This window comes from Amphibalanus amphitrite, unplaced genomic scaffold (assembly GCF_019059575.1).
Source record: "Amphibalanus amphitrite isolate SeventyFive unplaced genomic scaffold, NRLGWU_Aamphi_draft 000730F_arrow, whole genome shotgun sequence".
NCBI lineage: Eukaryota > Metazoa > Arthropoda > Thecostraca > Balanomorpha > Balanidae > Amphibalanus > Amphibalanus amphitrite.
This window is the reverse complement of record NW_024882224.1, coordinates 17,977-33,859: the sequence shown is the minus strand read 5'-3', so window position 1 is coordinate 33,859 and position 15,883 is coordinate 17,977. Positions and strand designations below refer to the sequence as shown.

General features: G+C 47.1%; 1 protein-coding gene across 1 annotated transcript in view; it reads left to right on the top strand.

Annotated features, from left to right (window-relative positions):
* Positions 1-1,344: 1,344 nt before the first annotated feature.
* LOC122365315 (neuronal acetylcholine receptor subunit alpha-7-like) overlaps positions 1,345-15,883 on the top strand; it is a gene marked incomplete at its 3' end in the record, with an annotated part of 31,764 nt that continues 17,225 nt past the window's right edge. Inside the window, exon 1 of the mRNA XM_043336440.1 lies at positions 1,345-1,495. Coding sequence (XP_043192375.1) covers positions 1,426-1,495 — 70 coding nt within the window. The remainder of the gene's footprint in view (positions 1,496-15,883) is intronic.

Below are 15,883 nucleotides of genomic sequence, written 5' to 3'. Positions count from 1 at the left end.
GGCATTTTCACTCCCCCCCCCGTCTATCTCGGCTCCTGGGCCACCTATAGCGACATGCGGTTAGCGGCATTCGAAAGAGCATCAAAAGTATTAAAGAAATTATCCGGTCATTTGAAGGTAAGGTCAATGGTCAAGTCATCAGAGGTCATTAAAGGTCAAGTTTTGTTTGTTTCACTTTCAACATTTTTCTACGAACCGGTGCGTAACTCGGGAACCGATATAGCTACTGCGCCGCGAGAAAGCGCATTCAATAACTTTTCTCCTTTTCTCAGATTTGACCTATGCAAGACCAACGGTTTAGCCTCCAGATGGCAAAACGAAAAAAATATCTGTCTTTACGAAAAATGTTTTTCGGCAATAACTTTTGACTGAAAAACGCATGAAAAACGGACGACGTGTCTTTAGCCAGTATCGTGTTCCCCTCGTCGAGGCGCATCGAATGAAATACATACAATTTGACCTTGAGAGGTCATTTTGAAAAGATGACGAGAAAATGTGATGAAAGGCATGGACCAAAATAAGACAGAGCTCTTAAGGTGGCTAGAAGCGTATAATAAACGTATATAAGGTATTATATAATTGTAACATAATTGTAAGAAAACGCATCCAATATCACTAACTTAACAATAACAAAAACTTCTCATCTGTGCGAAGAGCAGTGTGCCTATACAGCTAATAGCTATTGGGGTATTGTATCAGAAGCCTCGGGCTGTTACAGAGTCACGCTCCGGCCACAACATCGACCTGCAGCACGACTGGCCGTGGCTTGTTGTCGGCGATGATTTACGGGCTAATGCCGGCCGGATGTCGTTGTTGTGCCCGTGCGCGCCCGCCAGAGCCACGCATGCATATTGCATCGCCCGGACACCCGAGGCTCAGAGAGTCCGTCGGCGCGACACAATCACGTTCGCGGAGAAAATATGTGACTTACAAAAGTGCGCCACACCGACTGAATCGCTGCTCACACCATGTGGATTGTTGAAATGATTTATCTTGCTTGTACCCGAATCAGGCGAGCACGCGTACCTAACCGTTGCTTACAGTGGCGGTTGCTTCGGCAGCACCGACGCATCGTATCTGTGGTAACCCACGTAATATGTAAGTATTAGCCCGCTGCACACGGCGTGTCAGCCAGAAGCTGGCTTTGGCCAGTCCCAATCGGTGCGCTGATTCGCCGCTGTATCCACACGGACGGACGGCGGGCAACAGGTCCGGGCGTGCCGAGGGCAGCAGCGGCGGCGGCGGCGCGCCGACGGATACCTGGCCGCCGTCTCACCGGTTATTGAGTGGCTGCGCGCGCGAGGTGGCCCGCCGTCGGCAGCGACGACCGCCGCCAGTCGCGCCGCCGCCGCCGTCCGCCGTCACGGGCCGAGCTCGCTCGGAATGCGCTGACCAGAGCCGATATTGAGGTGGTGCCGTGCCACCATGACCGCCTCCTCGGCCGGCTGTCGCGCCAGCCTGCTCTGGATCGCTCTGATGGCCACACTGCCACCAGGTGAGCGGCGGTGAGAGACCCGCGGGGACGGGGAGAGAGGCTGCTGGGGAGATGGTGAGAAACGGTGAGACACCGTTGGTGAGGGTGGTGAGAGTGTGCTTGGTCGACGATGAGGGGCTATTCGGAAGGTGTGAGGGATCCTCTGGGGAAGCGCGAAGGGGCCTCTGGCGAGGAGTCCTAAATGGCTGCCTGTGTTCGGTGTTGAGAGGTGTGAGCGACAGTGACTCGTTGCTGGTGAGAGGCGGTGAGAGGCCACTGTCAGGCGGTGAAAAGCTCCTGGGGAGGCGATGAGAGGGCTCCTGGTTAGGGGCGCTAAGGGGCTGCCAGTGATGCTTGTTGAGAAGCGTAAGAGACGGTGGTGGGGTCTGATGGGAAGCTGTAATACACTGCTGGTGAGAGACGATGAAAGGCCACTGGGAGGCGATGAGAGGCCACTGGGAGGTGGTGAGAGACCGATGGGGAATGTCGGTGAGAGACAGATGGGGAAGGTTGGTGACAGCTCCCAGTGAGGCGGGGAAGTGCAGCCGGTAACAGGCAACAATAGCTGCTTGTGACAGGTGGTGACAGGCCGCTAGTGAGAACTGGTAACAGGCGGCTGCTGGTGAGAGGCTAGTGAGAGCCGGTATCGGGCTGCCGGTGAAACTCTTTCTGCGCCACAGTACACCCTGCACCAAACACACTTTAACGCCACACACAGCAACAATTGTGATTGAATGTGGCTAAAATTCGATTGGAAGGTAAACAGTGGAAGGTGCATGGCGCGAACGTTCCCGATAGAATGCCAGTGACCATAAAAGGGTTGCAACTTGCAATAGGGTGGAGCTCAATGCATTACGTAATGGTGTAACACTTTATGCAGATATTTGTATTGTATCACATGTATTTCATTGGTAAAGAGATATTAGCCGTTTCCACGACGGGCTATCCGGCGAATGCACCTGATTTGACCAAATCTGCACCTAATTTCTTTTACAACAAATATCCTCATTTTATGAATTTATTTCAGTGTTTTAATCAATGATGCTCTCTGATAATATGACAAAGCAGGCATATAAGCAATTAGTGCAACCCTAGCTGATAGCTGCTAAGAGACACACTGAACCTGATTTGACCAAATCTGCACCTAATCTGTACCAGATGTGCACCAAATGTGTACCAGATGGCCGTCGTGAAAACGGCTATTAAACATGTTTGAAATATGTTTTATATTGCAAACTAATAATTTATCCATATAATTGAACTGACATTATTGTGAGGCAGCCTTTGATGTCATCCAAAATGAATATGTCGTGCAAGCAGTCGCAATATTTACGGCTTTAGCTATGCATGTTTTGTTAATGTTTGACAAATTGCGTTGAATTCAGACTGCTTAACCGATACGTTGTTGCAGTGCATGGTACATAGAATATGATCTGGCACCGACACGGATGGATGCTGGGTGTGGGTGATAAAGTGAAGAGCAAGTTTCGAAGAATTTATGAACAGTGTGCGTGCAGGCCCGATCTAGGTATCAGGAGGGACATGACGGAGTAAAAACTACATAGCATAAGACGAAATGAAGTAAAAAAGCATATGCATTATGCACTTTAAAGGTTCGAACTTCGAAGTATTTGATCTACGGTGATTTTAGGGAAGAATAATAGTCGTACAAATAGACAGATTTGGCTCCTTTAAAGGGACTATCCCACCTTTAACATTGGGTTTGAGTTGAGATAGCCAAGTTTGCGGCGAGGTTCAGAAACCACTATCTATCTAGGTTGCAACCCCCGCGGCCTCTTGGTGTTGAAGAAATTCGTTCCCTTCATTTGAAAATGGGCCTTGTGCAAGGCCCTATCTTCAACATGGAGCGACCGTTAGTGTGACGTCACCTCGTTTAGTCATTCTGATTTAAATGGGTTTGTTCGTTGAAAAATCGCTTAAAACTTGGTCTGAACTTTGTTGTGGTGCCTATACAGAGTAAAAAGAATCAGCTTTATGACAGTAATGTGGCCTGGGAAAGGAGGTAATTTTGGGCTGTGACGTCACATATTTGAAAGTTTGTGTTTGGAATATGGGAAGCCTAAGATGTTTAATGAAAAATAAATGCCAGAACCGTGTTCCTGGTCATCCAATCTATAAAGTCGGGCACAATTTAACTGGTTTTAACAACATTTTAGAAGGTGGGATAGTCCCTATAACCTGTCCTGACAAAAACTTTCAAGTTCCATCACAGCTCCCATGAACCCAAGTGTCAACCAAACTGCCATCAGGAAACGCTAGTGACCATATTCATTCGTTATTCTTAATTCTAGTTCTCTGATTGTTTGAAATTCAGCAAATCAACATATGCACAAAGACACACTATAGAAATATGGAATCCTCGGACAAACTGCACCAGGCTTTTACAATGCGAGTAGCTTTGATGTTTGGCATCTATCGAAAATTAGCGAAGACGTCATGTCAGTGCCAATATGACGAGTCACAAGCCTTGGGTGACATCTAAATGGTGAGCTGAGTGCACTTCTCAACACAGCTGTCGGCCCGTTCGTTCCAATATCCAACCAATGTGGGATTATGTGAGATGACGTCTTACTGAATCTTGTGACCTTATGATTTTTTTTTTGTGTAGTTAGCTTGTCCCAAACTTTGATGAACATATCCCAATAGCCACAGTCAGCCTGTTCTCTTATTTACTTTTACCTGTTCTCTCTCTCCCCTCTCTCCCTCTGCTTCCTTCACTCTCTTCTCCCCCTATCTCACTCTTTTCTCTCTCTCCCCTCTCTCCCTCTGCTTCCTTCACTCTCTTCTCCCCCTATCTCACTCTTTTCTCTCTCTCCTCCCCCCTCTCTCTCTCTCTCTCTCTCTCTCTCTCTCTCTCTCTCCCATTTCTCTCCTACATCCTACCCACTCTCCTCCACCGGCCTCGGTGAAGCATCAGTTGACACCATGCCATTTACCGCGTCGGTATACCGTTCGGACTGGATGTCCGTCTGTGAGCTGCTGCCCGCAGTAACATCTGACCTAGCCGGTCTAACGGGACACCTGAAAGAGCTCTGGCCTGTCGGTGTCCGATGAGTCGCTAAATCAGGCGCTCGACTGTTGCTGCGGCCGGTGCTCGTTGCCATAGCAGCGGTCACGGACAGTCGCTGATGCACTCGCTGTCCAGTCTCTGGGAATATTGCCGAGTCGGCGCCACGTGTCATGTGAGATGGGAAGGCGCGGAGAGTGACGGAGGCGGCAGGTAGCTCGGAGCTAATGGAAGGCGACTGTCAGCCTGCTTTCTACCTGAGCTAAATTTGTTTTCTATCTGAGCTTATCCATCTGGGCGTAAGAAATGTTTGCGTATCATTGATAAAAGTATTAGCGTCTTTTTGTTTTGTTTGAATTCAAATTTTAACCCTCGCACGACCAGGCCATTTCTCATAACACGAACGACCAGGGGGGGGGTTGTTACGACCCCCCCTGGCGTTTCGAAACGGAAGGTCGTAGAGCTTAGAGGAAAAAACCAACGGATTGCTCTCAACGAGATCTCGCGATTGGTGGTATATTTTTTGGTCCTAGGTCAACATTTGACCCACTTTTGACCGGTCAAAGGTCAAATTTTCGGAAAAATAGACTTTTTTCAACTTTCGGCGGCGATTGCGGCAAAACGGTGGGAGATATCGACTTGAAACCTTCACTATCGTGTTCCTTGATCAATTCTCTATCGTTTGGTATGTATTTCGTTTCCCTAGCTCTAAAAATGGCGCGTTGGAAGCGCCGGAAGTCGGCAAGGTCACAGTCGGCGGCAGAAATTCGAAAAATCAAAATTTAAATTTTTGAAATCTGATTGTATTTTTGGATTTGGGAGGTTCATTTGCTCCCTATAGAAGCTAATATTGCTGCATATTCCCATTGAGGTGACAAGAATTAGCAAAATAGTGGTTCGGGCGCTTTTCAAAAATAGTACCGGACGCTGTTCCTCTTGTGACGTCATAACTCCGTGACCTGACCTGACCCGGTCAATTTTCTTGCACCACATGATAGCCAATGCTTGCCCCAACATGCATGGGAAGTTTCATCATGATCCATCAAACAATGTGGGTATCACCGGCAGAAAACCTAGGGATTCGGCGCACACGTTTGGTAACTGTCGGCCGGAGGCTGTACCTCTTATGACGTCATAACTCCGTGACCTGACATGACCCGATCAATTTTTTTTCGGCAAAAGATGCGCAAAGGTTGCCCCAGAGGGTATTGAAAATTTCAGCCCGCTACGACAAGCCGTTTAGCGTGCACTTCGAAAAAACCTCAGGGGGGGGGGTGATACAACCCCCCCCCCCCCCCCCTAGGCGTTCTAGGGTTAAAATATTTTGAGTTTGAAAAATATATGATGACCGACACTTGTCAAGTGTAGCTCCAGTCTGACATGATATGTGTTTGGTCAGTGGTCACAGCGCTCGACTCTGGATCAGATATGTCAGCGGCTGAAGCAGGGTCTGCTAGACGCAGAGCATGGCCAAATATCGTCTGTGGGCCTTATCAGCCAGCTACACCGGGATCTTTCAGTGGGGACGCTGACAGACACAGTTCTCAGTGCGGGCGCAACAGGCCAGCCGGCCGGCCGCCGCTCCACGGTCGGCAATCAGTCAATACAGAAGTTCTGGGCGGATTTATTAGATACATTATCTGGGAAAGGTCAAGTGTGGCGTGCCTCGCTCGCCCGAAGCATGAATGGGCTCTGGCATGGTCCAGCACGGCTACAGGTGCGCGACTGACTGTGCCAATTGGTTCTACTCGAGCGACCGTCAATCTCGCGGCGCGGTGGCCTCTCTCCTCCCGGCCATTCCTTATAGCTTTGTATGTAAGGTGAGATGACATTATGAGATGTGCTCGTTGTATGAATAAATAATTTTGCTTTGATTAGCGTGTTGATGCGAGGAAATCCTCCATATCATTACGATAACTATAGGCAACTTGGGCTTGTTTTGTAGAGCATGGCGTAGAAATCAAAGTGCTTCACCTGAGTTTTTATTCAAATCAGTGGTATATATTGAATCCATTGTTTCTGGCATTGGTGAAAATCAATTTTTAAGACAAAATGTGGAATAGCGCTGTTCCCATTTTCCTGTCATTTCAGAGCCATTCCTTGGCCAGTCTGAAGTGAATCTTAAGCTGTATCTCAGGCTGTGTGTAGATGGGAGCTACCGATGAAGGACGTTTTTCAATTCCATTCGTGTCAGCTTTGTGCAGGAAATTCAGCACAATATTTGCGCGACATTTCAGGAATAAATCCGACTGACAAGAATAAATTGCCCGAGATAAATGCCGTCCGTTGAAGTGACTGTCGAAAAAAACAGTCTCGCAACTTTGAGTAAATGCTTTATTCTTCTTTCTCTATGAAGTATAAATGACTTGGACAAAAGGCGGCTTGAACTATTTTTATTATTCAAAGTGCCATGCAGGGGACAAGAAGTACATGAAAATGGGTTTTATGCTCCACAATCAACAAGTGATCAGTACTGAAGTATAATCTTCATTCCTCCGTTATCGAAACAACGATAAAAATGATGAAATGCTTTTAAGGCATGGTCCATTTCAAAGACACTGAATCTGGTTACTGCTAAATAGAAATGAGAGAATCAGGAATCATAGCAAGAAGAAACTCTGCTTCATCTAAACACTCTGGAGAAGTGTGTAGCGTTTTCTCGGTGAAACGTTGTTCTAGTAATGTTGACTGAAATGCTACAAAGTGGTGAGGCGTGAACATGAACAAAAGTCACAAAGAAGTCGAGTGATGCATTTGGGAAAGGTCCTTGGGGCTTGGATCATCAGTTTCATTGGGAGAAGGAAGCAGTATTTGCAATTTCTTGGCAAGTTGGTAGGTACGGATCATTATTATTATACTGTCAATTTATAATTTTGTCGGTTCTTAGAAAGACTGCATGTCGTTTCTTACAATATTATTTTTGATCGTAGCATATTAGCATGATCCATTTGCAATAGAGCATAGCACGAGCACTTACATATGTTATAACAATGTTTCGCCGCGTTGATCACCCTGCGTCATTTCCCAACAGGCGGCAGCCGTCTGTTGAAATCAAATCTGATCAGATGGCGTCACCATTGAAATGAAACATGATTTCATTGGTGACGTCTGGCACACACTGTACATAGGTCGCGAGCAAATTCGATTTTATTGTTACACCGGTTTGTTGAGCGTTGATGCTGGGAGCGTCAGATTTACAACCAATAAAGAGTGCCTCGATTTTCGGTGGAACGATGCAACAGGTTCCCGAATCGCAGTTTATTGACACTGTGGACGATTTGAACTAAAATGGAATGCTGTCAAAATAGGAATATATTTGTCGTTAATTGTTTCCTAGCGCTTATTACTTATTAGGATGGCCAACATTCTTAATTGATTTTCCTGAAATAACCAAATTGATGGAAGTAGCGTTTTATAATTAATTGCTTTTTTTTACTAAAATATACTTGCAAAGCTATTTCCACACATTTTTGGAAATATTTTATATGCTCCTGAGATCTGGAAACGATAAAGATCGAGCACCTATAAACGCCAATAAGTAATCGACTTTGAAACATTTTATGTGAGAAGTGAGAATTGAGCATACACTTGCGCTGATATACCCGCCAGTGCAAGTTATTTTGAGCAGTTCCGGCTGGTCTCATTTGCTCATCTTTTTGACATATCGACCGCATTTTCCATCACCACCATTGGTGTGCGTCTAGCACCACTGTCGGTGCGCGTCACCAAGTCTCTGCCGCCGAAAAACAGTAGCGGCGGAACACGTTCAACTAAGGGGGGGGGGGGCGGCACTACCGACTTTTGGTCCCATTCTTTCCATGCAACGCCCATAGGGCTAATGTTAAAATACCAAAATTAAAGGGGGGCACGGTGCTCCGGTGCCCTCCCCGTTCCGCCGCCTATGCGGCGAAAAAGGCACCCGCCGTGCCGTCACCGCCCGCTGGAGTCGCGGTCGTAGCGCATTGGCCCCTTTCCGTTCGGCCGGCGCTTCATAAAAAGGCGGCTCTGGTCGGTGGCTGGGTCTGTCTCCGCCCTGTCCCTGACAGCGGCCGGCAGACGGGGTAGGAGACCGTCAATCGGGGCATGACACTCACCCCAGCTGGAAAGGCCCGGGTGAATTTGAAACGGGGAAAGCAGTTATGGAGCAGCATCGAATGTAGACCGCCTTGGAATGAGGACAAGGATCGGCAGAGCGTTTTACGGAAGTTTCCGAAATCACATGAAAGTGGAAACTGTGTTAATGTGTGTGCTGCCTGCGTGTTTTTTTTTTTTTTTAGGTATAGCATTAATTCGTTTTGATATATTGCATCTTTACAAAAAGTGGACCAATGCAGGACTGTGTCGTACTCGTATAGTTATTCTGGCTTGGCATTGTATGATGGGTCTACAGGATTTCTGATGTTACTTGATTACAGAACCGTGCCAATCATTTGCATTGCCTAGTCATCTGTGTAGTCTGTAGATCATATCGAATATCGATGGATATGAATCGACAACGCTTTAAATAATCAGGATTTGAACACATGTTTTATGTTGTTAGATCATCTTGACATTAACTCGGTTTACATAGGGTTGGTTGCAAGCTTATATCTCCGTCCCTGATGTTGCAAAAGATGCCAATGGTGCTTAACAATTTACAAAATGATCCCCTCTAAATATTTGTAGACCACTGCATCGAAATTATCGCCAAATTAACGAGCTAGAGCCTCGTCAAATATGCTATGTAAACCGGGTTAAAGTCTTCTGTTTTGTTAAATTTTGCCTTTGTGCGCTCTCTAGGATCTTGGCCATACACGAAGTATTCAAATTCGGTTGAAATAGGCGTGGCTAGAGTGATAAATAAGTCCTTGGACACCGGCTAGCGGGAAGTCACAAAGCGCGATTACACTGCGCTCATCAAAAGCAGTAGCAGCATATTCGCAATGAAATTGTTACGGAGCGAGCGAAGCGAGCGTAGTCTTTCCTTAGATTAACGGAAATTTCTGAGTATGAGCGGCCGGCCGGCCGGCCGGCCGGCCGTGGTCACGCTTTTGCGAGGCTTATATCTCAGCAACCACTTGACCGATTTACACGCGGTAATTTTTGTAGGGTAGCTTCATTCCTTCTACCAAGTATTGGACTATTCCCGAAGCATGTGGGTGACCCCTTATGCACGTGCCACGTGCAAAACGAAGAGGTGTCACTTTTGTAATTGTTGCAATATCTCGGTAACTACTTGGCCGATTGCGCTGAAAGTTGGCATGTAGGTAGGCACCCACTAGGCACTGCATATACATGTGCCAGAGTTGGGGTGCTGCTGCACGTGCGCACGTGCAGGGGTCGTTTCCAGATCTCGAGAACGGCTGGACCGATTGCGCTCAAATTTGGTACACGGTTAGGGACCGGTTAGTAGGGTGCCGTGCACAAGTCAGTTGGGACCCATTTTGCACGTGCGCACGTGCAGGGTGCCGCTTCCAGATCTCGAGAACGGCTGGGCCGATTGTGCCCAAATTTGGCACATCGCTAGAGACCAGTTAGTAGGGTGCCGTGCACAAGTCAGTTGGAGGTACCCCCTCGCAATTTCGCACGTGCAAGGCCCACCCTATCGCTCGCTCCGTTAGTCGCCCCAAAAGGCGTTATACTGGTTTCAAAGTTATAGCTAATGAATTCATTTTCGAATGGCAGGCACTAATTTGGCAATGCATCACTGCCCTGACCCACAACTGCTTCAATTCATTCTACTAAAGCGTGTAATTATCAAAGATCAATTCTGGTAGGCCTATAAGGTGGATTGCAATCCGCTCATACGAGTATTATATGGCTTGCTTCGCTGCATAGGCTGAAAATTTGCTATTTGGAATATCGCCTTTATTAGTGATTTTAACAGACTCACGATCATCGCTGGCTTGCTGACTGCTCGCAGTAACATGCGCTAGGAAAAGTGTTATTTCAACGGCAGAGTGCAAGTGTAAGGCGGTCCGATGGATGGCAGTGCAGTAGGCCGATCCGATTGATGGCAGTACGTATGTTAGTAAATGATGGCAATACAAAGGTACGAGTGAAAGAACCGAAAATCTCCAAAACTCCATTATAACAAGAAGCGTAATCTCTCTTTTCTCAAATACCAATACATGGTCAAACCAAAAGTCATCGCAATGTCCCTTACCTTCACAAAATAATCCTTTTGATTTTCGAAGGCTCCTGAAACTGATGGATAGCGTTTGCAACTTTTCACGCCTGCGGTAACTACCTAGGTAAACTATGGCCTGTGTGTGCGCTGGGCACGCTCTGGCTGGCTGTAGCCGGTCTGATTTCCCTATTGTTGTTGGCGCGTCTGTGAGCTGCAATCAGCAGGGGGTAGCCCACGGCGCGGCGGCCCGCGCTCTGCCAGGGCCGGCGGTGGCTCGAGCTGCGAGCCTGCACAGCGCGGCGGCGAGCCGGTCCGTCCGCCTACCGGGCGAGCTCGCCGCCGCGCCGGCGGCACAGGTCGATAGTGACGGCCGACCGGCCGGCACGCTCACACAGGGACCTGCACAGACACACAGACACACAGAGACACACGGACAGAGATACACAGACAGACTCACAAAGAGGCCTGCACAGACACAGACACAGAGAGACACACGGACGGAGATACATAGACATACAGACACACAGGGACCTGCACAGACACACAGACACACAGAGACGCACGGACAGAGATACACAGACAGACTCACAGAGACACACGGACAGAGATACATATGTAGACATATAGACACACAGCCACACTGACATCACAACCCACAGTCACAGACACACAGACACAGACACACGGACACACACTGACAGAGATACACAGACAGAGATACACAGACATACAGACACACAGACACACAGAGACACCAAGACACACACAGAGACAGACACACACAGACACAGACACAGACACAGAGACACACTGGCATCCACCCACAGTCCACACTCCACAAGTCCACAGTCCACATTCCACATTCAAGACGCCACACACAGTCCCGCCACGCTAGCTTGCGAGCACGACTGTAAGCCCACTGTCCCGCACGACACCGGGGCACTGCGGCACAGTCTACCCTGCCAGTGCAGCTCGGCGGCGCGGCGGCCGGCGACTCCGCGACGGTTCGTACCGCCCCGGCGCTCTCATCATCACGGTTGGACCTTTCTCACACGGGTGTTTCGTGATCAGTGCTCATGCTGCAGGAGACGTGCTTTACGTTACAGATATTCCGACAGGTAATAAGATGTGACAGGCCTTTCCTTCTCTCAATATTTCAGGAATGTCCTGACATTCGAATGTGGGAGCGATTAGATATGATCGATAACTTGGTTATTTTGGTGCATTCTTGATTGTCAAAGGAAATGTAGAGGTTTTTCGGACGCGACCATGAATATTAGGTACCGGAAGTATCTTACGGAGTATGGTAAAGACTGAAACTGTCTAATGGCTGAAACAGACTCTTTTCGCAGTCAGGAAATCGCATGTGAGAGCCTATTCAAATACATGGAAGCACGCTCGCATCAATCGCACGCACCTTCCGCGAGCGATTGATGCGAGAAGAATTATAATGTATTTAAATAGACTCTCGCATGTGATTTCCTGAACGCGGAAAGAGTCTGTTTCAGCCATTGACCTATAATAAGTAATATAGGTTATGGTCTAAGCCAATAGTTTCAGCCTTAAGAGTGCAGTTGATAGGTATCTCGTGTGAGCAGCTATGCTTATGAAATCAATGTAGACATTTAATGGTGGTATATCACATAAAACACTCCAATACTTGTGTGTTTCAACTACAAGTAACTGTGATGCCGTCCCACAGGAAACAAGCCCTAATTTGTGGCTCGCGTCACTCCACACGGCACACATCCACCCGTTAGTTGATTGCGCAAATCGTTTGTAGTGCGACTCGTCTATTAGTCGTCGTCCTAAATGCTTGTCACGTCTCTTTATGACCCAGTTCAGCCGTTTAGCGGCGGTTTTCTGCCAACTAGTTGAGCGTCAGTCAGAGCAGTTCACAGGAATTCAGCTCGTCTGTAGTCGGGTCACGAGTGGCGGCCTCGGGTCGGTGTCCCGGGCCGCTGAAAGGACCATGAATAGAGCGCGTCAGCCGGGCCCCGGGGACGGCAGATTGCCGCCATCTGTTCCCCGTCCTGAATTTCATTTCGGCGGCAAATTACGCAGACGTTTTCACCGGAGATTGCGGATGGCGCGTGTTCGGTGTCGATGTTAGGGTGCCTTAGCATCGCGACGCCTTGTGGTGATTCTTTGTCTGAGGCATAATGTAACTCTATCACGTTTTATTCAACAATTGCACCTGCCAATCTTCTTTACGTTGCAATTATGCGAGGTCAATTACTGATTTGGTTCTCGAGTCTATGTTTGGCGCTGCTGAGTCGAAAATTGGAGATAGTTATCTTTTGCTACGCCCATTGTGAGAGCAGATACCAATATATGATAAAGCATGGCGTGCTACAGATTTGGCGACTTCGAGTGCAGTTGTAACCGACTGATATTGATGCATAAGAGGCCTGCCGACTATTCAAAAATGTATTATCAAAACGTATTCACCTTTTCATTTGTAATACATTACCTAATGCGAGGTAGTTCTGAATGATGCATCAGGAAGTGCATAGCGGAGCTCTTTTCCTCCTTCCCACCTCACTGAAAAAAGATGAATATTTAAGACTCCACGCAATCGTGATCCTCTCGTAGCGACGAACAACGACCGCGTTTCTCTGAGAGTACACACGCGGAGAGCGTGCATGCCGGCCGACTGTAAGGTCCACCACTCCGGTCTCCACTCCAGCTGCTGAGGGCTGCTGAATTTTCATGCACGGCTACATGCAAATTTCATGGCAGCAGGATTATTCATGGACCCATAGCCGCAGGGTTTGAGGATGATTCGTACCGTAGAAAATATTGACACTATGTGTGGATTTTTTTTGCCGCGAAGGACAGGTGTCAGGTACAGCCTTTGAAAATGGCATGTTACAAACTATTGTATTTGTTTTGTAGCGGTAAGTGAACTGGATTGTGTTTCACCATGCATGCTTATTTGCCTATTTCATTGCACATGCGCCTCCACAATGCAAGTGTGGGGCAGGATACTGACAAAAGGTAAAGCAAGGGAGATCATTGAACTCTCGACAAAGCTGGTCTCTGATTGCTTCTTCCAATATATCGCACCGTTGAAAGGCGGTTCATCATTTAGCCGGGCTCTTTCGGTTGGTCCGATTCATTTGTCAGTGGCCGACTACTGAACACGTTCGCTCCTTGAGCACCGTCCGGCAGCGAAGCACATACGTCATCGGCGATTTGATGCTCCTCGGAGAGTGTCTGCGTTTCAACAGGCGGGTCCTTCATCCAGAGATAAGTGGTTCCTGACGGGCCAGATCACCTATTATGACAGGGATGATTTGCGCACACCGCAGGGCCACTTTTTAAAAAACGAGACTAAAATATTATGGCCATTAACAACTAAGCGATGCAGTATATTTGCACAGTAGTTAGGGTAGATATTAATGAATTTGTGGCGTATATCCTACCTTGATGTGTGCCCCTCTTCATGGTAATGTGGTAATGGTATCGTCATTTCTAAAGTATCCGATAGTTTCTTTGATGTAAACCTTCTCATCGAAGAATCTTAGGGGATGCTATAGCTGTATTATGATGCATTAGAGCAGAGGCAAAGTACTTTTGACGCGGTTCATGAAGGATATCTTACAAAATACGAGTAGCTCAACTAATATTATTCTGTCACCTCTAACGTGTATGCATGGATGAACATTGAATTTTGCCTTATATTGCCCTGCGCGTACGCAGGGAATTCTCTGGTTATTCCACAATCCACATGCCCAAAACATTATCGATGTCGTAACATTGTTTAAATGTGTAGGCTTTTATTCTTGGTAGTTACTAGTCATCCATCCTATGTGCTCCTTTTCAGCATAGATTTCGTAAGAACTGACGTTCAATGCTTACGATAATTTTATCTCACCCATCTAACTCTCAGAATATTATCCAATACGTCAGCATCTGTAAAAAGCTCCATCGCCCTGCGATTAATTTCTGCCTTTTTGGATATCTACCATGAATACTACATCATTTCCATGAGTCTTTCCTCTGCTCGGTAAATGTTCTTCTCTTGTGTGTCGGCATCGTTTGCTCTCCATTCCCACACGCATCCATTTATCCTTTGTTGTTGCGCTTTCGTTCATTATGTACTACAAGCGTTATGAGCTATTATTTCCGGGCACCCATGCAAGAAACATTATCCTAACGAGTTTCTGTTGCTCTAACTGCGTGTTTGGCCATATTGTTTGTACTTATTCTTGCTATATTCGCTTACGCATTCTGATGTTTGCATAACTACATGTAGGTAAGCATCCACTGGGCAAATTATATCCATGTATCAATATTAGCGTGTTTACGGTAGTGTTTCATTGCACCACCACGGATACATATTCGTTCGCAGTTGTTTATAACACAGACCCTTGCAATGCCCACACGATGTCCGCTCAATATCGTCAAGTCATCATTAAATTCCGGTCGCCCGTTTCATCCATCCATTCAGCTCATTCGTTTCAAGCGTGGCCACAATTTATTCGTCGGCACATCCATCTATCTCGGTTTGGCTGTCCGGTCTGCCGGGTCGAGTCGGCCCACCGGACTTCACATCCGGTTCAGCTGATACGCCCGACCATGCAATTTCTTTCGCTCATCAGTAATACTTTTCATGTGTAGAAAGGATCCCAGGTAGGGGATCAAATGTTTATTTGTATACGACTATGGCATTAATGCCAATTAAGGTGCAGGGAGACACATGTATCTCCAGAACCTGTTTCACACCAGTCTCAATTTCATACAAAGGGTAGGTATAGCTACATATCTACATATCAGCGGAACCTCTAATAGGCGTTATGATTGCGACACTTATTACGATGTTTGCAACCTACTTCAATTTATCTTAGAGCTGTAATAGCAAACCTGAAATCGCAACACTAAGATGGTTACTTTCAAAACGATAGGATACTGTCATGAGAAGTAAAATAACTTTTGGGGATGATGGAAAAATAGATATTTCCACTACGTTATTTTATAGCATATATTTCATATATAAATTCGTCAAATTTTTCTCGAATCTCTCCTGTCCAGTGACTAACGCATAACGCATTCACGCTTCACGTTGTTCAAGCTGTTCTGCATATTTTCGCCGTATTTCTGTTTGTTTCGACCTCCTATCCCCCTCAACGTGAGCTCCCCGGTGCCGGCCGGGCAGGACCGTCCGTCAATCTGTTCTCTCCGCTCCCGCCGTATGTCCAGCGCTATGCGGTCTGTCGCCGCGGCCGCGGACGGACCACATCTCCCGCGGGACCACATTCAATTAGTG